At 44.5% G+C, this 23,793-nt stretch overlaps 2 protein-coding genes across 2 annotated transcripts; one reads left to right on the top strand and one right to left on the bottom strand.

The window, feature by feature from the left end:
- The first annotated feature begins 9,903 nt into the window (after positions 1-9,903).
- Positions 9,904-12,394, top strand: LOC149371894 (uncharacterized). Its single transcript, XM_089585429.1, has 4 exons — positions 9,904-10,177; positions 10,261-10,374; positions 11,178-11,342; positions 11,421-12,394. Exons 1-4 carry the CDS (start codon positions 9,970-9,972, stop codon positions 12,392-12,394), a joined length of 1,461 nt encoding a protein of 486 aa, XP_089441555.1. The 5' UTR covers positions 9,904-9,969.
- A 453-nt stretch (positions 12,395-12,847) lies between these two features.
- LOC149371893 (uncharacterized) lies at positions 12,848-16,452 on the bottom strand. Its single transcript, XM_089581319.1, has 5 exons — positions 16,298-16,452; positions 15,688-15,940; positions 15,300-15,471; positions 14,083-14,182; positions 12,848-13,752 (listed from the first exon to the last, which is right to left on the bottom strand). The coding sequence occupies exons 1-5, from the start codon at positions 16,329-16,331 to the stop codon at positions 12,848-12,850; spliced, it is 1,464 nt and encodes a 487-aa protein (XP_089437445.1). The 5' UTR covers positions 16,332-16,452.
- Positions 16,453-23,793: the final 7,341 nt, after the last annotated feature.

Below are 23,793 nucleotides of genomic sequence, written 5' to 3'. Positions count from 1 at the left end.
CTGGCTACAGTTAACCACCCGTAGGGGCACTCTGTGGGCGTCATTAACAGTCACGAGGCACGCGGCTGCCTTCAGGCCATTACTAAGAGAGTCGACCGGTTCAAGCACTCCCACGGCGCCGCTCTCTACATCTGCAGGCACATAAGCGCACAAAATGTGCTCCGACCACGGAAGGACGACAGCCTCATCGACCAGCTTCACGGCAACCCGCGAATATACCTTCTCTAATGATCCCACCGTTTGACGGGTGTCAATATCGGTACTGCGAACCTCAGCCCTGCGCCTGTTCAAAAACGGAACTTTTGAGCCCCCCGCATTAACTTCTTCTTCAGAGAATGAGACTACTACCTTCCCTTTTCTCAAAAAATCCTGCCCTAATATACCTGACACTCCGTTTGGCAGAGACACCGAGTCCGGGCATACGTAGCAGGGGTGCTCCAATGCAATTCCGCCGAGAGTGAAGTGTAACCGGTAGAGCCCACTTATGCCAAGAGGATCCCCCGTTATGCCTACAAATTTGGTTGCCATACCATCAGACGCTTCCAACACCTCGCGGTCCCCTTTCCTTCTAAGCGTGTTAAAGCTGCTTTCCTTAAGCAAGGTCACCTTTGACCCCGTGTCTATCAACAATTCCATGCAACAACCATTTAACTTGCAACGCACAACAGGGCATGCCTCGTCGGCCACACAAACCACCACCACCTCATTACCTACTGCTCCCTCCCCACACTCATCAGGATGGGGAGGACAACCTAGTTTTTTGTCCCTGCATCTGGAGCCTCGCTGTAGGCTTGCTTAGGGCGTGTCTCGCCTGCTTCTCTTTGTGGCTCCCCACGGCGCACGTTTGGGCAGAACCTTGCGATGTGTCCGCGACCCTGGCACGCGAAGCACGCGATTTCTTCGAAATCTCGCATACCGTGCCTGTAGCTTTGTGGCGGTCTCCGGTTTCCAGCGAATGGGCGCCGTTGAGCGCCCGCTTCAACCTGGCGTTCCACCTGCTGAGATAGCAGCTGCTCTAAGCGATCTAACCGCTCTGTCAAGAGAGCAACCTCAGGGTTGGCCACCGCTCTCTCTATGACGCGAACTCTCGCTGCGGCCGCCGTTAGCGCCTTATTTCGTTCCTCATCCAATGCGGCCGCCACGGCTTGGTCGAAATTGCTCGGCTTGCGCGAGAGCACGAACCGGCGCACGGGGTCTTGCAGACCAGCCACAAACAAAGCGGTCATTTCCTCTTTAAGTAGTTCCTCCGCGTATTTCTTCTTTAGCTGGTCTCCTTCCTCCTCCCTACTCAGCGTATCGCGCGCTAGGCGCTGAAGCCGCGACGCAAATGTTCGCACGTCCTCCCCTACCATCTGTCCGGCGTCACGGAACCTCTGTACCCGCACATGACGTGGTTCAGTGTCGAAATGCTCGAACGCGAGCTTCTTAAATTCCGCAAATGATTTTGTGGATTTTACTTTTTCGTCTCGCCAAGCAAAATCATGAGCAGCTCCTGCCATCTTACACCTCGCCATTCCCAGCATTTGAGCATCGGACCATCCCCCCATTTTCCCAATCTCTTCTAGCATGGAAAAGAAATCGCAGATTGGAACCCCTGTCTTATCTCCCGTAAACGACGGAATGACGCTTCCTAATGCCAGCATGCTTGCTCCGAGCGACGGCTGTGGAGTGGGAGCTCCGTCAGTTACAGACATTTTTTCCGCTCCAGCCCTCCGGTGCCTCAAGCCTCTCAAATGGGGGTCGAAGTCCCACAATCAGTCCCGTGATTCCCCTTTGATTACAATTTTGAAGTCATGAATGTCGGAGCATTCAGAGGACATTTGCTTTTGAGACCCCACTTCTGACACCAGTGTGACGACCCCACATAATGCGCAGGTCCACACGGGACGGAGAGGCAAGAAGACACCGTATGGCTCAGTTTAAACAAAATGATGTAATCAATAATTATACATGGTACATCAGAGGCTGGGGTGTCCGAGCTTACGTGGCGACGCCGTCATGGGGGCGATGGATGGTCTCCGGAGTTGCGATCCGTCGGTGGCTGGCAGAAGCTGCGCGCCGTCCGGCTTCGGCGCTGAAGGACCCTTTTTCGTGAACGATCTCGTCCTCTGCGTGCCTTTCGTCCGCACTCGCCAGCTATATCTGCTCCGCCGGCCACGCCCGATCTCCTGTCTTCCCGACTGGAATGTTTCTTTCTTCCTCCTTTCCACGGCGGCGCCCTGCGGCATCCCCGACATCCCTGGTTGGAATGTCGTTTGTCTCCCGCCGGCAGCTTTCTTCTCTTGTCCTTGTACGGCCAGGCATGCCTAATTGGGCTGGCTTTCCCTCCGCCGGCGCCTTTGCTGTGGTCGCTCGGACAATACCTCCGGCGCGTCCCCGGCCTTCGCCGCTATAGTGGTCACCTCCGCTCGAGGAATTTCGCTGGGGTTACTGCTGACAATGGCCCTAGACATTCCTGCTACACTAATCCGCTGAGGCTCGGAGGGGCATTCCAAGCATCCCACTTCCCATGGTCGTCGCGAGGTTGTCGGCCTTGTTGATTGCTCACGGTTGAGCACAGAGAAAATTCCGCCGAAGGTATGGGCCCTGGTAGCTCACGCACGGAACGTCACAGAACGCTTGCCAACCAGACTGAATAAAATTGCTCTTAGAGGCATAACAGGAATTCACTTTTCTTTTTCTGTTCATTCAGTAACTGGTACGTGGTTCCTAAAGGCGAAGGCCGAGTGAATAAGAGGTAATGGCTGTACACAACTTCCGTTGCCTGCTTGACTGCATGCAGATGTGCGCTGCATGCGTTCGCGTGGACAATGTTGCGACAGAAACACTGCACAAGAGCAATACGCATTGGCATTGACAACACTGCTGCAAGAACGCGGCACTGGAGCATAGGCTGCCGGCGCGCATTGGATAAATAGGCATTGACGAAGAAAAAGTTGCAGACGTGCATAACTGGCTCCCTAAGTTAGCAGACACCTCAATCACGCTTCCAGGTAGCGTCTTTACCAAAAGTACTTCAATACATCCTTTGATGGCGCGTGCCAGTTCTGTGGCGAGGTGGCTGACACCTTCCACATGGTTTGGGCGTGTCAGTCAAACCCATCTATCCCCCCCAACCTCAACCCCACCAGAGAGGACTGGGAGGCGGCCCTGCTCGGCTGTCAAGACCTAAAAAGCCAACAGGCTTTGGTTCAACGGACGCGGGCGGCGTTGCTTGCCAATGGGGCACCGGAATAGGGGCTCCACCCAGTATTGTAAGGGGAAAGGGCCAATAGGGTCCTACCCCAATCATCTTTCTGTAAAAAACTTAATTTCCCATAAATGTTTTTCACCACCACCACCACCCACCAAAAGTAACCAGGCAAAGTAGTTTGTTTCTTAGCCGCGTAGCGAAGCTTTATGGTATCCCTTAAGCTCTGTATCTATGTAAAGCAAGGTGAGCCCTTATCCTCACGTTGTTTTGACATCCTTCGGATCTTTAGGGGTGCCTTAAAGGCTTCAATATACGGTTGTGAAGCAAAAACCTGCTGCCGCGTTACACTTGGCAAAGTGGGTACATGGCGGTGGTGTCCACATGAAAAAAAAACTGCGTTTTCGCACAATATTTTGTGCTTAATGATGCTAAACAGCAAGCGTTTTTTATTAAAGGAATTACTACTTAATAAAGAGTAAATGAGTGTTTCCCGATGGTTCCAGGCTGGCAAAAAAAAAAATCTCTGCCTCTCCCGTAAACGAAAGTAGAGTAAGCATGAAATGTTTACGGGCCTAATGTCATCTCGGTGGACACCCGAACCGCACCGTACAGGAAGGGAGGAACGCCACCACCCGTTCAGCGCAATGCCTTGCCATTTGAACGCAAGGTTTTTTGAGGAAAGGAAATGGCGCAGTAATTCTCTGCCATCCCGGTGGACACCCGAACCGCACCGTAAAGGAAGGGAGGACGCCACCACCCGTTCGGCGCGATGCCTTGCCCTTTGAACGCAGCGCTTCTCCCCCGGATCACGTACCTCAACGAAGTGTAACGTGCCATTTATGTGCTTTTTGCACGCGTTATTAGAAATCAGAAATTATAATTCCGTGCATTATCAAACCCACAGCTCCACTGATATCTTGATAAACATTGAGAAGGCACTGGCAGCAGTTATTTTTTGTCTCATTTGGAGACCAACCGGCGCTTGCATGCCGGTCGCGTAGGAGGGCTTAGAGAGTCTCGTTAAATCTCGTTAAGTCTCGTACGGTGCCCGGATGTTCTCGTTTCAGAGCCCGGATGACTGGAATTCAGTGCCCGGATGACTGGAATTCAGTGCCCGGATGAGTGGATTTCAGTGCCCGGATGATGGCTCTCGGTCTCGGCGTGACGTCACCACACTGCCGACAACGGGAGCTAAAAGCATTTCATGCTTAAAAAACAGTAGAGTAGACGACGGGCTTCGCGGACTCTTCTCACACGTTTCGCTATCGTGGAAGTCTGTGGCGTGTGGCGTGCGTGCTTTTAGCAACACATTCTCTCGCTCGTTCTAAGCTTTCACTTGTTTTTATGTTCGCTGCTTTGATCATGCTTAAACCTTTTAAACACGAGAGGCTAGAAGTCTTTTAAAACCTCCAAGGATATAGCTCCTTACGCTCTTAAGAGTGAACTAATACTTCTCTCATTCCTACTTTCTCTCTCCGGAACTTCTGTAAATTTGTTTGCGAGAGTGGGACTCAAGAAATTCGTAACTGAGTGAGGGGAATTACTTGTACCTGCCTAGCAAGCTTCGCTGACTCTCACTCAAGCGACCCTGAGCGGATGGAACGTATGCCTTAGAAGTACTTGCGTACAAATTCAGGGAGTGGTGCAATGAACCTCAGTTGATAGCTGGCGCCTGTCCTGCTGCTTCACGTTCCTTCTTGTCCTCGCCCCATCTGCGCCTTTATGTTTCACACATGGGAACGTATGCCGTTCCAGGAAACGAGACGCCGGCAGCAACGCACGACAAATGCCAAACCGCGTGTTTTAACGCGGGTAAGAAAAGCGTGGATTCTCTAATTGCACTGCTTGTGTGAAACAGTAATGTCTTTTTTATGACAAGCTCGTAAGCGCCCGTCAAAAGACTCCTCGACAAACTTTACTGCCCTTTGGCCTGCTTATTGTCTCGGTTTCGTCGAGGGGTTCTCGTTGTTAATTTCGGACAAAAAATTAAAATCGATTCAGATACAGCTGCTCCTTCGGCACTTACTGCACGTACAATTCTGCGTAACATGAACATGGTGTAGCGCAGACCAAATACGGAAGGAGAAAATTTCGTGACTATTGCACTGACACAACGGTGGGCTCTAAATCTGTTTAAAAAAATGTGGTCGAGAAGCCTTCTTCAACCTACCGCCTCTGTGTTGGCACCGGTCAGACATGAGCTCTGCCATCGCGCTAAAAGGTTAGAAAGTTTGAGAACACTTTTGGTCGTATGTGTTGCTTGGGGCGACCAACCAACGCTATAGAGAGAGATGTGCGGAAAAGAGCTCTTACAAAGTATTAGATGGTGGACCTAATGGCTTTTCGGTGTCTCCTGAAAGGAGTTCCTGCTGAGGTAAGATGTCTCCTCTTAATGCCCTAATGCTTGCGCGAAAAACAAAATCTGCACAGGAGAAGGAGGCTTTCAGATAACGCCAGCAAGAGCTTGTTTCAAAGCTTTTATGCACTACTTTCTGAAGCATTTGCAAGAGTGACGAAGTTTTCAAGGGGATATGTTTGCTCGGGTGACCAGAACAGCATACACGACTAAGTACAAAATGTAGCGACATTTGTGCTTGGGACCCGGCAAGCTTCTAAACCATATCATCCATCACAAGCAAAACTTAGGGCTCAATTAATGCGCTATTAGAGTCGAATAGTATTGACATATGTTTCAGTAAGAATTATTTTTTTAAAGAAAATGAAGCCAGGTTTTTTTAAGCAGAATCAGCCAGCAACGTCTCTCAGGAAGACAGCAGGCTCCCTAAGCTTGAAACAGGCATATTTGAGGTCTATTTTAAATGCGCACCAAAATTGGACAAGAGAGTAAATTCTGTTGAAAGCCGAAAAGTAAACATTTCATTCTTAAATTTCTTGCACCCGACACCATGTCCGTTTATAATTCGGCCTACCTGTTACAAACGCTACAACTCACTCGAATAGTTTCTTACCCCAAAAACACGTTAGCCACCATGAAGTTCATAAAATTTGATCTCCTGCAGCATCTTCATGGCATCGATAGTTCAGAAAGGCGCCAACTTAGTAGTCACCCAGATCAATAATTTGTTCCGAACGTTTACTTCAGCCTAATCATAATCATCATCCCGAATACGCCCACTGCCGAGCAAAGATCTCCCCCATGTCTCTCCAATTAACCCGGTCCTGTGTCAGCTGCGACACCTTTAACCGCGCAAACTACATAATCTCATCCGCCCACGTAAGTTTCTATCCCCTCCTGCGACGCTTGCTTTCTCTTGGTGTCCAGTCTGTTAGTCTTAACGACCATATGTTTTCCTTCCTTTGCACTGCGTGCCTAGGCAAGTCCATTTCTTCTTGATTTTGACTAGGCTGTCATTAACCCGCGTTTGTTCTCTCACGTTTTCTGCCCCTCCCTGTCCTTCTGCCCCATGTGGTGCAGGCAGGGGCTTATTATTTTTATTGCTTTTTAGGTAGCCCCAACTTAATGTGTCTTACTGCCCTCTCTATCATTTTACTTTTCATAGATCGCTGCGTTTCCCTGAATTTAAGTTGATCTTTTTTCGCTAGCCTTCATGCACCAGCCCATTGGTGAGTACCGATAAGATACAGTTGTTGTATATGTTCGTGTTATTGAAATACTGGTGACCTTGGAGCTTGCATGTCCAACAGTTCTGAATAAACGCTTTTTTGAGCGGGAAACCTTTACGAAAGCAACTTTTTCATACAATACAAGATTTCACTATACGAATCAATATATACGGAGATCACTGGACGGCAGTCTTGCTTCTTTTTTATTAACGTTTTTCCTGTCGTCAAAAGTGTTACTCATTGGTTTTCTATGGCAGTGTTAACTGTTCGATGCGATCAATGTAAACTAATTAAAATAAAGTTTTGTTCCATTTCACCTTCAATATTTCTATAGCAATATCTTACAATTTTCCAATATTCAAAATTGTTCGAGAATGTTGGGCATGCTCCTAAATAAAATAGCCTGCTACTACCTAAAACGGAACTACAAAAATTCTTGTACCGTGAATCTTCTCAGGTAAGAAATCTCAACAGGAGGGTTACTCTTTCTCCATCATAAGAATTAAAATCAAGATTTCTTATTTCCACCGGTGTGTGTTATGTTTCAAGCTTATCTTATGTTCGTCCACACTGCCCTCCTTTTTTTAGCACAGTAGCACGCATGCGACGTCTCGACCATGTCCGTTTGGTTGCCAGGAATATGGTACAAGTTCCAGAATCTGCCTTTTTTCTACTCCTACCACATCATACGACTTTGGGTTGACTGAAAACACTATCTGGCACCCCTGCTTCGTTTCTCTTTTTTTTCGCGTGGTATATGCTCTATATTGCGCTAACTTTAGATCGAATTGTTACTGACACTGTTCCTCATCAAGCTGGAGGGTAGAACTTTGTACTAGTTTGTCGCACAGTTTGTCACAGAACATAAGAAAACCTGCAGACAAGAAACCACTCGTCCTGTTTGCATCTCCTCGTATGTCCATCCAGTCTAAAAAGAAACGCTGCTGCTATGAAGAATTGCATGCTCTTAGGTTGTAACAAATATATAGAAGTATTCGTGAAATCTGGAAAGGCTCAATGCACCGGATTTGACGTTTGCAAGCTTTTTGGTGTACTTGGGGTCTGCCATAAATTCGGCACTTGAACTAATGCAGAGTAGAGTCGGAAGGCCTGCCTTGCGGGCATAGCGAAATACTACCAATTAAGCAGTTTAGGATGATATAAGGTGGTCAGCATTCGAAGCGCGCGAGACAAAATATAAACTTGTGCATGAAGAAAGATTGTCGCATATGAATGAGAAGCGATGGGAAGCAAACATTTTCAGGCGATTATACCGATGAAGTACCGATACTACATGGAGGTGCTAAAAAATACAAATCTCAAAGAAAGAAAGCGATAGTAAAACAGCCTTGAAAAATAAAGCACGATTCTCAGAGAACACTCACTGGAAAAAAGAAAATGCTGGAAAATCCGATGTTGGAGCTCTACACGGCGGCTAAATCTAAGAATAAAAGCTATAACTTTTTTAACAATTCCAAAGCGAGTGGTTTACTTTTGTGGCCAGGACTAGGTGCTTGAGAACGGATGGTGTTTTGTGCTGCTGCATGTGAGTCAGGGAAATGATTGAACATATTCTTATCTCATGTAAGACCCTCCGACCGTAACTGCACGATGCCATGGTAGGAAACCATGAAGCACTGGGAATTCAGAATAGCCAGGACATACTTAATTTTCAAAAAGTAAAGGTCAAGAGAGCAGTTCCAAAATGGGAAGAAAATTGGTATTTACTACGAAGTTATTGGGAACGTCATTAATTAATGGCTGGGTGCAACTTGTCACCACACCGATACAAAGATGAAAATAATTATTACCTACCTATCCGTTACTGCGCTAAAAAAATGGCACTTGTCTGCAGTGATATTCATCATCAGCCGGCTACGGGATAAAAATCGCAGTGCCTCCTTTTAGCTGTAAGGAAAGAATTGTAGAATGGAGATGCGGCCTCATTACGCGTTCGTTACGCGTTCGAGCGACAAGAAACCGTCATGCGTAAAAGAGGAATTCTGCACGCTTTGATGATACAAGAAAGATAGGCGAGTGCTCGCGAAGCCCGTACCTTGTTTTATGGGAAAGCTCCAGTGGGTAACTCATGTTTATAAAAGCGCAGACAGCGCTTTCGCGGTAGGAGAGTAGCATGGTTGACGCAAAGTATCCAACACTTCATTTCTTTTATAATTGTATAAGCTTACCTCACTCCAATAATCGGTGAGAGATTACTTCCGTAGAACAACGTGGAAAATTAAAACTGAATGACGTGAAAAAGTGCGCACAACTGTGCCCGGCTAACAACTGGCTCAGACGAGAGTGGTAGCATGGGGCTTTTTTTACAGGGACAACAGAAAATAAATAGTGCGCTCAGCAGCATCTGCGCACCTCGTTTCATAAAACTTGTAGACAAGCCTCGTGCCCGTCATAACTTCAAGTTGAATGTGAAAACATACCTGCTCTCTTCAAGTCCCATACAAACAATTTCTGCATTTCGTACTGCACAAATACTTATTACATCTTCGGTTGCGTTCTTCCGTATTATTAGTACTGTTTCTTCTTTTTATTTTCTTGTGACGATGAAAAAGTATGCGATAGTTTTTGTCTACTTTCCTGCTTCGAGCATCATTGTCTATATTGTTTAACTTGTATACGTCCTGCTGAAAAGTGTGCAATTATGTTATCCTTCTTAGCAGTGTATGGGGGACGGAGCCTCGCCCGGCAAAAGCCATTTCCCCTTTTTCCCGAAACTGCGCACCATGTTAGTCTGAAATAAAATGTAATTCAATCCATCTACCTTTAGTAGCATCCAAATAAAACCACAGGTTTTAACCGCGAATTAAAAAAAAATGAAAAGTTAAATTTTTACAAACAAGAAACATGAAACACCATTCACACAGTAAATTTTGTTTTGTTGCGAAAGCAACACTACGCGAGTCGCAGAGCCATTTCGCGGAGCTGACGAAAGGTATTGGGCGCGAGCGCCACCACTGGAGGGAATGGCGCTAGCGTCGCTTTTGCGTAGCAAGTGGGATCACGGGTCTCCTCTTGCTGTTGCTGAAGCGGACGCTTGCCTGAATTTTGTGCGTTTTAAATGCTAAAAGTAGTGTTGTCATCTGCATTTTTCGTTTTTAGTGAGTGCCAGCATTGCGCACTTTAATCGTGTGTCGTCGCTTGTACTGCTACAGTTTATTTAAGCTTTTGCCATGGTCGCTTACTGCTCTGTGCCTCAATGCCGGACTTACGCGGCGGAACCAGGCGTAAGCTTCCACTTCTACCCGAAGGACAGAAAGCTGCGAGAAGCTTGGTTAGTCAAGCTGCGAATGGGAAAAGGTGCAAGTGTCCATTCTCGTGTGTGCAGCAAGCATTTCAGCGAACAAGATTTCGTCTATGGAGTTGGCGCTAAACTGTTCGGTGAGTAGCGGCCAAAGTTGCGGCGCGTATTTGCGTCCGCGCACGTATCACTTGTGGAGTCAACGAAGGATGTTTGTTGACAGGGTGGAAAAGGCGTTGGCTTCTACGCGAAGCAGTGCCATCCCAGAACCTGCCTGTTCGGCCTTTGGATCGCCAGCCGTCTGCTCGGCGTCGCCGAAACAGGGTACAGGGCGGAGGTAAGCTGAATGTGCATGGCAGCGTCGGGCGCGATTACGCAGTTTTAATTTCGCGCATAGCACTGCATGCGTAGCATAGTTACGTGTTTGCAAGTAGGTATTACTTTGTGTCTCAAATAATACTTTTTTTGCTTGCTGCGCCTTTGTGCGGGGAGCTTTTGGTAACGTGGTGTTGAACTGGCGTGTATTTGATGAATGAATGTATTCATTGTGCGGCGAGACTCATAAAAGCGAACTAATGCTTGCCGGTGGCGTGTAACTTCCATGATTAAGCTCATTTGTTATTTTGGCGCTCGTAGGCTTGCTGATGTTATCTTTTCTTACAAGTGCTAGAACCAGTATCTGCTAATGGTGCTCGTATCATTGTTTACATTTTGTGCCACTTGCACGCGCGGGACGAGCATGTACGAACGCATTTTAAAACGGCTTGGCTAAATTTCAGCATGCATCTGTTCTGAAAATCAGTGTACATCATTGCTAAGCTAAAATTTGTTTCCACAAACGTGCTATGCAAACAGAGGCCGAGCTTTAAACGGCCAACGTTAATAAAATACAAAGACCAGGTGCTGTTCACCTGATCACCTAAGTATCAACTGCAAGCTTCTTCATTTGTTAGTCAAGAATTTCATTAGAGTGGAATTAAGGCTGATATTGCAGTGCGTGCAGCAAGGGTGGAGAAGTTATACCTACTTGCATAGCAAAGGCTGTGGCTAACTGTTTTAATTATTTGCTTTTATGCAGCTAGAAGTTTGCAGTACCACTGTGGGAGAAACGCATATCTGAAGCTCATATTTCATTTTCAGAAGATAGGCCGTTCAGCAACATTTTCCCTAAAGAGAAGCTGGTACCGTTGCCTGTATGCGAACAAGAAATTGAAGCAAGTACATCTTGCTCAGGAGAAATTGAAGACAGTGCACCTGACTCAGGGTTCAACGCAGATATCAATCCCGGTCCAGGTGGCAATCAAGGTATCATTGTCAGCAGAATTATCTATATATACATTGCATTTGCTGACTACAAAAATAAATGTACATTATTTGCTTCAGATATCCCTGCCGAGCTTCATGCCATAAAGAAGGAGATTGGCGTGCAAGTCGACACGCTCGATGCTGCACGAAAACAACCACTGAGCACGGCAAACATCCAGGGAGAAAAAGATCTGAACATCTTAACTGGGATTCCCTGCTTCCAGCTGTTCTATAACATATGCGATATTTATACTGACAGCCGGATGCTGATGCAAGCAAAACGATTTTGCTTATCAAACGAAGATGCGGTGCTATTAACCCTCATCAAGCTTCATTACAACATGTCATTCGCACTGCTTGGTGTGCTTTTTGGCATTCATCGCACCACGGCATCAGAGATCTTCAAGGCCAGTGTGGTAGTCTTGGCTGCAATAATGAAAAATGCAGTCTTTTGGCCGAGCAAGGAAGCTGTTGTTGATAACTTGACGGTGTACTTCAAGGAGTATTCAAGTGTCAGAGCTGTGCTAGACTGTACGGAGATACCGATTCAGAGGCCGAAGGATATGGAGTCCCAGCTGTTAACGTATAGCTGGTACAAGGGTGTGTACACAGCTAAGGTTTTAGTTTGTGAGACACCGGGAGGTCACATTAGTTACGTAAGTGAAGCTTATGGTGGCCGAGCATCTGACTCCCATATAACAAAGGAGAGCAAGATTCTAGAAAGATTTCTACCTTCAATTGATAGCGTTATGGTGGATAAAGGGTTCTTAATAGACAAACTCTGCCTTGAGCACAACATCACAATGGTGCGTCCACCTTTCCTACGCAAGAGAAACCAACTTACAAAGCATGAAGCTGAAAAAAATCAAAGCATCGCAGCAGCTCGGGTTCATGTTGAACGTGCAATTCAGCGCATGAAAGTGTTTAAGATTTTGACGGGGAACTTGGGCACCGAGCTTTTTGCTTATATTGATGACATTATCAAAGTCATTGCGGGAATAGTGAATCTCTCGAAGCCTATCTTCAGCAGTGACAAGTATTTAGTACAGTAAAAGACTACCAAAGTGCATGGGCAATATGTTTCAGCACAGTTTCTTCTTTGGATTGTGTTTCCTACGGCTCCTTTTTTTGTTTGCTTGAACAAAGTGGTGGGAATTTTTCTACATTTTCTTGAGTGAGTTGTACATTGTGTTTGCCCTTCTGTTTATATGTTCTTATCGCCAGTTTTCATCATCTACCTCAAGTTTGTTACTTCCTTTACATATGTGCTTTAGGTGTCTTGCTTCTCTTGACCGAAATGTTTTCCTGTAATCTTTTAGTGTTTTCATTCTGTTCATGCTTTTTTCTTCTTTGTCAAAAAATAATTATGCGGCAAACAGCATGAAACTAAGTGTGCAAGTTGAGTTTTCATAGTCTCAGTAACATCAAAGTTTGAAATGCATGAACACACTCTTTATTGCCAACCATTGGCACAGTAAAAATGAATGAATGGTAGACACCAGTTGTCATTGAGTTGCAAGGTAAGGCAACACATAGGACTTGAAAAAGTCAACACCCCTCTCCACAACATCATTGAAAAAAGAACTGTTGAACTCTACAGGAAACAACAAGTTTTCGTTGTCTTGGAACACAAAAACATCAGCACTAGTCACCCTTGCCAATCCCATCTGTACCAGCACTTGACAGAAGTACTTGCTGGTCTTTTTCAGACAGAAGCTTACGCCTTCTCTTGTTAATTCTTTTGCTTTAAATTTTTCTAAGCTTATGGGGCACTTCACTTCAAGCACTCTTGGAGTGCAGCAGTCGCATGTGACTAGCCCATCTGGACTGGCACCAATGCATGGATGCTGGTCTGAAATTAAAAGTCCACACTGTTGAACATTTACATTTTGATGCTGACTTGCAGCTAAATAGGCCATCTTTGCCGTTTCTTCTAGCAGAGTGCCTCTTGCCATTGCAGGTGTCTGCACTGAGGTTTCTCGCAATAAAACTTTCAACAGAGGTCGCACATCATGTGGGCCCATCCTTGTCCGGAGTGTGTGCACTCGTGTGTATACAGAATAGGCAACTGACGCTGTCACCATTCCTTTTCTGTACATCAGCCAGTGTGGAGAATTTGCTTGAGTCTTTGTTAAATTATTTACCATGTCAATTTCTGTGTTTGTGTATTGCTGTTGGAGGTGGCTGTAAATTTCTTCTGTTGAGTGTGCTCCGGCTGCAATGGCCTTCCTGACAGCTTCAACAAGTGCTGGTGGGTTTTTCACACCGAGATTTCCTGGGCTTCTTGAACTTGTAACACTATCAACAGTGGATGTGATTGTCTGTGTGGGTACCAGTGGTGCTTTGTCAGTGCATGATGGATCCACATTCTTGCTGCCTAAACCTTTACTGGACAGTTCACAGTGACTTCCTGAAATGAAAGAAATACAAATTTATTGGTGTGCTTTGAAACAAAAAATAAATTTCTGTGCATTTTTTGCGTTTGGTTGTGTTGCTCTCTAAACAGAGATGCATACTGTAGCATCTAAGTTTTCCTGAAACTATTTATTTATGAGTAACTAAACAACTGGTTCAAATAACAAATACAAACAGTGGCAGTGCACTATACGAAACTGTTTACATGCAGTAAAAAAGCTTGGTAATTATTGGTATTGGTACCTTTCAATTGAGATGCTATAATGAGGTGCTAAGTCACAAAGCAGTTTACATCAAATAAAACTATAAAAATATATCCACTTACTGTCTTCACTGTGGCGGAGTGCTACGCAGTTGTATGGCAATTCTTGAAGCAGCCTCTTCAGGATGTTGCCATCAGGCACCTTGATATTGTCTCGTTTAGCCTGAAACACAAAAGGTTCACTCAGCCTACTTTCCTGAGCACACTAATAGCATTTTTATTTCATGGCACTTTTTAATCCTCATTATGATGTTGAAAACTGAACTTAGTACAGCTCTGATGCTGTTGCACGGCTACTTTCAACAAACTTAGTGCGCCTTAACTTGATCAGTCCATTTCATGGCACTTTTTAATCCTCATTATGATGTTGAAAACTGAACTTAGTACAGCTCTGATGCTGTTGCACGGCTACTTTCAACAAACTTAGTGCGCCTTAACTTGATCAGTAGTCCAGAAGTTCTCGAGGTGCATTGGAAGAGGCTGTAGTGGTCTTAGTCATGCTCGAAATGAGAACTTTTCACATAAAAATGCAGATAATATTTTTGCGAGTATGCCAAGCAATGTTTCCAAGTAATTTTTTTATTTTGATGCTGTTTCTCCTTGCTTAACACATGCATCCTCTCAGCAATAATTAAAAACTATCTATTATATTGTTTGGCTGTATTAAATTAAATATTCCAGCTGTGGTGGACAAACAACTTCGATAACAGCTATGGCTTGTTAGTCTCGATGCACTCTGTGCAAAGTGCACTCAAAAACTATAAAGAACATTGACCTCAGTGATTGTTCACAGCACTTATCTCACACCAGTATTATGAACAGAGCAAGCATTTGAAATCATCAAAAGAGTCACTGTCACAAAAGGTTTGTAACTTTGACTAAACTGAAGCATGCATCGAAGTTAGTATGCTGCAGGAGAGGCATTCACACATAGAAGTACACGAGTGCAAACACCTGTGCCACTGTATTCATAATCAAATGAAACAGCAGCAAACTACTGTCTTCTCTTATGAAAGGTACATAAACCTGAAAGTACTCTGCCTCGCTGTATCCTAGTTCATGAGCAAAATAAGGATGACAAACTATGCGCTTTATTTTTCTGCTACAAATTTCGTGTATGTTTCGACCAAAACCAAACTTGCACCACAACAAACACTTAGCATTGCTACAGGTCTAAGTGCAGTCATTGCTAATCATAATACATATGCTAACATAATAATATTTTGTGATACTCTATCCTCCTCTTATTTCATTTTGATGCAACATGCATCATGACTTACCTTTTTGGTACAGTGTAGGTCCACTATCTTCCTTGGTGCATATTTTCCTTTCACAACGGCTTTCTGATCTTTTCCCCATTGCTGAGGCAAATCAGTAGATGACATGAAGTCGAAAGTCTCTGCATGATGAATGTGCAGCAGCAGAGCAACCATGTGCTTGCACTTGTGCTGGCTATAAAAAATAAAGAACGCATATCATGCTTTACCAAACACATCTGATATTATAATGTTCTCACTTGTTTCAGCAGTAGATGCAGCTTACATGTTACAATGTTTCATAATATTTGTGTAGTAATATGTACAGTTTAATTCATAGAAAAGTGCCTGCAGAGCAAAAGATAAACTACAACAGTTATATTCCAATCATGAACCAATGTTAGTATCATACCCTGCTTTGCAAGTGCAAGATGCAGCAGTCACTGTCCTTCCTTTTATTTCTATCTCCAGCTCGTGAGGGTCTTTGTTGACAGCGGAGGTCTGAAGGATAAGCCCAACAAATGTGACTGCATCGTCTTTGCAAAGCTTCACGCTGCACACCACTACGTGCTTTGCGTCATAGACAGCCTCCCCTTCTATCAAAAGCCGGGAGGTCTCAAATTTCTTCTCAATGAAGTCATTGATGCTTGACAATGGAAGTTTCACTGAAACGAAATAAAATATTTTGCAGCGTGACAAAAAATAACACGCACGCGCCTCAACTGGAGTGATAATTTCGAATGGCCGAGCAAGCCAATAAGCACAAACTAGAACATTACAGACTGTGACCTCATGAGGAAAGAGTCAGCAAAATTACCCTGCGCGGGATAAACAAACATGCGGCGTGAAATGCAGAACACTGAAATTTAAATATTTATCCGCGTCGTCTCCAACTGCCCAACCCGACTGCTGTACAAAGTTCTAGGGAGCAGTCGAACGACGCCGCTTCCGCCGGCGCTGCCTGAAAGCGCTCGGCACCTGTCACAGAGAAATCTTATTACCGATATTCAGTGACCGCTTACCTCTGACTGGTGTGGCACCTTCAGTTCGCTCCATAGCATCAACAACGGTGGTCGTTGCACGATCGCTGCCACTTCAGCAGCTCGCTCACACGGTAACGTGTTTTGTTGTTGCCGAGTGAGTGGGCCTGATGCCTCAAATTGAGCCTAAACAGGTCCAGACCGAAATGCATTTATTAAATGAATACATAAACTATTAGCGCACAGCCAACCTACCTGGGAAAGCGTCACACAGTAGCAGTTCAACGCGCGTTATCCCACTTAGTGCGTCAGGCGCGAGCAGCCGAGAGGTGGCGCCACGGTATGTCCTCGCGCCCAATACTGCACATGCTCGAGGAGCAGTGACGTCACACAGCGCACAGCTGGTGCGTCGCCACCGTCGCTGCGCGTGTGACTCAGAGGCGCCGCCGCCGCGCTCGCCAGTTGCGCATGCGCAGTAGCGGCGCCTAGCTAGCGTGCCGGGGCCGCTGCCGTGCGCTCTCCATCGCCTCTCTCCCTCTCCTCGTTGCTTTCGAAATCCTCCAGGTTTAACCAGAGCTAAAACACTGCCAATTTTTTGACACGTGAGAAGAAAACGTCAAATCCGGTGTCATGAAGCGCACACGAACAAAACAAGTTAGTAATGTAAAACGTGGACTTCATTTAAAATGACAAAACAACGCGAAACAGCATTGTGCTTGGCGTTGTGAACAAATTGTAAGAAAGAATGTCCACATTCGCGACAAAGGCGAAGATGACAATGCGCTTCGGCAGCATTGCTATCGCCGCGAATGTCTGTGCTCGACCTGGCAGTCCTCGGACTGTTTTCGCCGCTGCTCCCGTCGTCCCAGTTCCTTCCATAAACGCCCGTCTTACAAAATTATCTTTTGAGAAGTTGCGAAGAAAGGACACAAAAGATTGAATTTTTACTTTGTGATTTGTAATTCAGTTATATGTAAATCGGTAAAAGTTTTTGTGTTTTGTTTACAAGCAACTGATATAATTATGACCGTCAGTAACGCCATTACTTTAGTGTTCCTCGAGTGAAGACCGGAAGTAGGTGCCCCAACAGTACAGCACTCAACGTTCCAGCTCAATACAAGTTCCGCCATTCTTTACAACGCCAATAAACAATTGAAGCGCAACGGCTGTTTCTAGGGCTTACTTTTAGGTCGACATTAAGGTAAGGGCCATCAAATGTTTCGAGAGAGAAAGCTAGAGATTAGAAACCCGACAGGGCTGTCCAGATTTCCTCTGGCCCAAGTGAGAGCCGCTAGAAAGCGCCTTTTCCAACGGCGCTCTCCGAAACACTTCCCCATTGATATTAAAAAGTGCACAAGGTTAATGCGTTTTACGCTTAACAAAATGCTGCTCCCTCGTGTCGTTACGTGCATTGTGCTATGTATTTGATTTCTATGCAATGGCTAAAGCACTAAAAAATGTACACCGACAAAAAACACCTCCCCGAAAAACTCGTGTAGCAGTCGGAAGACTTCAAGCCGCTTTCCCTTTTACTGCTTTCCTTATGCTTTTACTCATTTTTGTGGAGTTCATTAGCGGGCAACCATTTACCCACAGTGTCGTTCAAGGGGTTTATAGCGTTTCGTTACCGCCACACTGGAGCTGTCGAATACCAAAGTTTGTTGCTGCGACAGAAGAACATAAAATTTTGAAGCGTGTTCTGGGCCTGCTTATTGGTCGTGTTTATGCTGCTTTCTCCAATCACGAAGGCTTGCTTGAGCTGGCTATGCCCATTCGTCCTCAGCTTTGCGCCCTCTCTCTCCTAACTTCACCTCCTCTCCCTTTGTTCTTTTTGTCCGCCCATTCCAAGTCAGTTTTCTAATTAGCTACTTCTTTCCTAGCAAAGGATTTCCCACGCAGAACTTAAGGGCTTACGTCAAAGCTTGCAAAAGAAGATGAAGAATTTCATTTCAGCAGAATGTGAGTGCATGATACTAGAAAATTTTAAATTTTTTATGAATAGATCTGCTGAGATACCTGCACCAAAAAGCGCCTTGATGGCACCTGACATGGAAAGGACAGCGCCATTATTTTCTAGACAGACATCTTTCAACATGGTTACATAACAGTGTCACGAAGCAAAACACAAAACGAGATAACATCAATACTTCATGAGAGAGATGGAGAAACCACCTAAATCAGTGTACTAAAATCCGGACGCAGCTCATTCTTTGAGCAATGAAATAAACAAGAGAAGTAATTCTGGTTTGGTTTGTTGGGGTTTGACGTTCCAAACCGACTCAGGCTATGAGAGACGCCGTAGTGAAGGGCTCCGGAAATTCTAACGTAACAGAAACCTGGCGAGAAACAGCCGACAACCAACAATACAATTTCACATATTCTTCGACAGCACCAGCAGCGCACACCGGAGAAATACAAGTACGAGAAGTCTTCGGGCACCCTAAATTCCTCTCCCTATGCGAAAACGGAAAATATAATTTCAAAAATTCCCTCATATGTCTATTTCGCTCTGTGATTTGAAATTGGGGCGAGTTTTGTTCTGTTTCAGCGTAAGAGAAATGGTTGAATTCGTTTATTTTCTGTCTGGTCATGTTTGCACTAGTGCTAACTACAAGTCGTTAACAAGAATTATCTTCAATTCTACTATTTTCTTCGTGCAGTAGTTGTTGTGACAGTACACTGTAAACATCTTCATTGAGATTCACAATTCTCATGAACAATATTTTAAATGAGTTCATGCAAATATGACAAACTTTGTGCTCTTAGCTTCGTGTATGTTCGAGTATCTGCGTGTATTGAAGACAGGATTGAATGGTAGCTAACACATGAAATCGTGCTTTATTTTAATTTTTCTTGGCACCTATTATTAGGGCCATGTTTAAACTTACAGGGGTCTGCACAGAAATCCAAATCGGGCTTTCTTCTACTGAGTCTAAATATTGGTAAAGAATGAACCTAAAACAGGAATGAAACATGTGCACTGCTGGTAAGAGAACAGAGGAACTTCAAAGTTGATAAAGGGATTGCCATTCTATGCGTGTGCAGCACCAGGTTGTTTATTTTTAAAAAGAGCTAGAAAATTTACAAAGCCCAAATTGAAGTTTGATAATCTTCTGTCTTGACAGAGCTACGTGTGCTTCCTTCGACAACAGAGACTGAAAAGAGAAAGAAAATCTTTTATTTAAACGACCTATGAAAGGACCCGTATCCTTCGGATCGACAGCCTAGAAGGAATGGATAGCAGTTGTAAGTTATGTACAATTTAATTGCACCATAATACGTGGACATGAGCGCTAAATAACAAAAACAAAATTAGGTTAGTTGTCAAGATATTTCAAACTCCTTCTGTCAGTTGTCACCCCGAAAGTGTTCAACAAATGTCGGGTTGATCTAAAATGATAAAGAAATTTATTTCTCTTGTGAACGTTTTACTAACCCCTTTGAGTGCCGACATAGTATAAAAGTGATACTGTAGGTGTCAGTGTTCATTTTTTTAAATATGCGTGTTCGAATTTTGATCACTAGCACTATGCTGACATTGTCGTATGGTTGTTGGTTGCTGGTTTTTTAAGCTCGTGGGCATAGCGGCAATGTAAAAAACCTCAGGCGTTTTATAATTCCCTCGAAGTCGTAACGTTCAGCCTGTACTTTTGGTAGTTTGTACTTATACGACTACTGCATAGCAGAACAATAATAATCATAACATTCGGTGGCAGAGTATGCAACAGTGACATCTATTTCGGCTTTTTACATATGCTTGTCACATCGCACTAATTAGAACACTAGATCTTGAAATTTTCGCGTTCACATAAGTAGCCTGAACATCATAGGTGGTAGCGAAGGGCGTATCGACTTAATCTTATAAAAAGAATTTGAACAAAGTTGCATTCATAATGAAAGACCCTTGTAAGATGAACTTTTTTTGTCTCATTTCACATCGATTGCATTAACTGGACCGCTTAGAGCGATGATTCTACTTAGCGATGGTAAGGAGTTTACTGTCATGCAGGTACAATTATTTTGCTTAAATCTGATGTTCTCAACGTACTGTATGACTTTCCCTTCAAGATGCGCGATCGTAGTCGGGTAGTCACTCATTACAAAACATTACCTCAGCAATTTCATCTGTTGGACCTCGTGCAGCCGTTACTTGAATAAGAACGACAAATAACAAGATTTTTTTTTTGCTTCATTTCAGTACTTGCGGGTCGCTACTTGCCCATAGTAAAACAGAGCTCTACTTTACAGAGCTCTTGACTATTGCTTTATTATAACACGCATTCTGCCAACTCTACCGCTTTCATCTTCCCGGATGAGGCCCCCCTGTCATCCGCAAATCAAGAGTTTTCAAAAACACATGAAGAAAAAATTACAGCTCTGCTTCATGTATGTGAAGAATGCCCATTTATACGTATATGTTCGGCATACGAATGTATACCTGCAGGTAAAATCTAAGTTATGCCTTCGAAATAATATCTGAGGTTCTTTCTGACTGTAAGTGTCCATGACGGAGTGTAATAGTACCAAGGAGCCTCCGCATAGCTTGTCTACCGGTTTGCACGAAACATAAAAAAAAACTTCGCGATATGACGGCTTAAAATACCACAACGGTCCACGTTTTCTCTCTTTGCGCCAAATTTCGTTATTTTATGTCTGCTCTTACACAGAGCAACATCAGCCGTTAGTCTAAAACCGGCACACCGCGTAATATCAGTGTTTCGTATCAATTCCCACCAGGCCAATCGTTTCTGACCGGACACTAACCGGACGGAACAATTACGCTCACGGTAAAATCAAAACAATGAAAAAGAAATAGCCGGTGAAATAAGGTGGTTCTGGGAGAGGCAACTACATAAAAGGCAAGAAGCATTTACAGTTTAAAAGGAAATGGCTTCAAAGTTAAAAAAAAAAAGATACAGCTTGCAAGGAAAATGAGGCGGGCAAAATGAGAGTCGGGTAGATTGGTACTCGAGGGCCTTGTTTCCGTTTCGCGTTACGAGAAAAGGGCGTTCCTAAAACGCACTTCGGCCGGAATTGACCGGCGCACAGTGCCTTCCAGCTTGCTCGCTGTGACTTGGGGCTCAGTGACACAGTAAGCAGCTTCATGCGGAAAGCAGAGCGAGGTCACGTCTCACGGGAACAATTACGCCCGCGGTGTTAGAGGCTGACTTCCCGCTCTTTCTCTCTCAATTTTCGAAGCGTCACAAGGCCTTTTCTTATCCAGCGGAACTTGCCTAGAACGTTTCACTTTTCATCCAAGACATTGCACCTCAAAAATTGCTTCTTCATCAGTTTACTTTCTTATCTGTAGATCGTAAAACAAATGAGGCATCTGAGAGATGAAAGAAAGGCAGTATAGGCGCCGTCTTACGAAGACGAAGTTATTGCACCGTACTTTGTGCTGTACTGTAGTATATTTTGGGACGTACATTTAACTTACTATGTATATATTACTAATTTATCTCATGTCTATGGTTGGCTGCAACTGAAACTTAAGAAATATGGTCCCACCCAAACTCCACCATCATAAATTGCGTCAGTATAGTTGTCTCCTTACAACCATAGGAATTAATGATTAATTAGGCAAGACAGGCGGCCAACAGGCAAAACGGTCGCTCCGCAAAACACGCAACGATCCCCTTCTCAAGCCTGAGTGCTTATATGAATTGGGAGCTGTGGGAAGAAGTAGTGTCAGCTCTCTCTAGCGGCTAGAGATAACCCTAGAGACAACTATGGCACGCGGATCTGGCCGCGGTTCTCGTGGGACTTCTCAAGTTTAATGTACACGTAACACTTTCCAAAGTGGAAAGCTAGATATTCGTCACCAGTTCTCATTTAGTATAAGCAGCGGACGCCATTTGCGAGGGTCGTTGATTTGCCGCACAGCTGTGTGTATTCGGCCTCTTTGAGTAGCATTATTTCTAACCTAAATTATTGTAGAATCAAGTCCCTCATTCTTAGATAAAAATTTTGAAAACTAGAATATTGTAAAGCACCGTTATGAGAAACAATTGAAGGCAATGGTCCGTCATTCCGGTACGCAGCAAAATCTTTTTTAAAGATTTTTCATCGCTCGCATCGAGTAGCTAAAACTGGCATAGAAAACGAATAGGAAACATTTCTGACGATAGCAAAAACGTTAAAGCAAAAAAATTCAAGCCCAGAATGGATGATATATAATCAGCTACTCTACAAGAAGGAATATTCGAGAGTAATCTCTAATCTAAGCGACGCCAGTGTATCATCCTAACAACACAGAGAAATATTATTTGGGCCATGACACGCTTAACGATATTCTAGAACACCCCTCATTTCAAACATCTTACAAATGATCCTTAGATAGAAATTCGATAACGCAAAGTTCAGATTAATTTAGAGGGAAAGGAGAAATAGTATTTCAGACGTCGAAATTGAGCAGTTCTGCAGTAGTTTATAGGAATTCAAGAAAATAATTTAAAATGAAGTGAAAGGCGCTCTCCTAAAACACTGGGTGGGCGCGCTTTGACGAATGATGTAGCGACGAAGCAACACAAAAGAAACTCTTGTATGTACGTGCAGCTCGGCGACAAACACTTGCACTCGGACAAATCAACTTGTTCGAACGACAACAGAAAAGCTGGAAGCAAGCACCATACTGTGGTCAACGAAAACAGAACAAGTAAGCAAGTCTGGTCGAACCTTTAGTGCTCTTTGTCTCCGTGCGGTCCCTGGAAAAGAACGTGTCTTCGGAAACCGTCGTCGTTCCGCTATCCTGTCTAAGTCACTCCGTCCTTTCATATCTCAGCTTGTACAGCAAAACTCGATCAGCACACTAGACGTAAGAAGGACGTTTTCGGAGGCTCCCGCTGTCGACGTTGCTGAAGTTAAGTGGCTTTGATCCACACAGCAACTGCTCTATTGCAAGCCTTTTCATTTCACCTTTCATTGCTTCTGACTGACGTACAATTATTGCGGCGTGTTGAGGAGCAATTAATCTCCCGTTATCGCAATACAAGTGGGACTGCCTATGTTTGCATGCGGCACGGGTGTATCGGGGCCAGTTGTAGCGAGTGCCGTCTCGCCCTGCGTGGCAAACGTGGCAGACAGGCGCCTTTCATTTTCTCTGAGTAGAACCGAAGTGGTGAAGCCACAGCCGAAGAAGCCATCGATTGCTCTTGGCTTTTGTCATGCGGCTCTCGGAAAAAGTTGGAGCATAATTTTAGTCGGTTTCAGCCCGTGTGTGCATGCGTGTGCATGCGTGTGGAAGCGGACACTCTTCTTCCATTTTATTCAATTCTTTTCATTTGTCTTCTACTGTAATCTCCTCCCGGCAGGTGTCATCACCGCAATTACTTTTACATCATGAAAAGAGGCTCATCCATCTGGGTAATGGGGTTTTTAGTATACCTTCAAAACAACTAAACGAAAAAAAAGCTTACTTATTTGCCTTATTTTGCGCCTGTGACTTTTTTCACTCATGCGATAGTTTTCTCTTTGACATAAGGAAGTCGCTGAGGCGCGGGCACAAAATCATTTACCTAGTGAATCAAATGCAAGGA

Source organism: Amblyomma mixtum, chromosome 1, assembly GCF_055824585.1.
Source record: "Amblyomma mixtum isolate Tamu chromosome 1, ASM5582458v1, whole genome shotgun sequence".
Lineage (NCBI taxonomy): Eukaryota > Metazoa > Arthropoda > Arachnida > Ixodida > Ixodidae > Amblyomma > Amblyomma mixtum.
Note: the sequence above shows the minus strand (reverse complement) of the source record. Positions and strands in the feature narration are given on the sequence as shown.

Bases quoted from the DNA above. Each gene is read 5' to 3' on its own strand.
- LOC149371894 (XM_089585429.1), top strand. From the start codon at position 9,970: ATGGTCGCTTACTGCTCTGTGCCTCAATGCCGGACTTACGCGGCGGAA. The intron at 10,178-10,260 runs GTGAGTAGCGGC...GTTTGTTGACAG, and splicing joins AGTTGGCGCTAAACTGTTCG to GGTGGAAAAGGCGTTGGCTT. The intron at 10,375-11,177 runs GTAAGCTGAATG...TTTCATTTTCAG, and splicing joins AAACAGGGTACAGGGCGGAG to AAGATAGGCCGTTCAGCAAC.
- LOC149371893 (XM_089581319.1), bottom strand. From the start codon at position 16,331: ATGGAGCGAACTGAAGGTGCCACACCAGTCAGAG. The intron at 15,472-15,687 runs GTATGATACTAA...TATTTTTTATAG, and splicing joins TCTTGCACTTGCAAAGCAGG to CCAGCACAAGTGCAAGCACA. The intron at 14,183-15,299 runs GTAAGTCATGAT...TTTGTGTTTCAG, and splicing joins ACCTACACTGTACCAAAAAG to GCTAAACGAGACAATATCAA.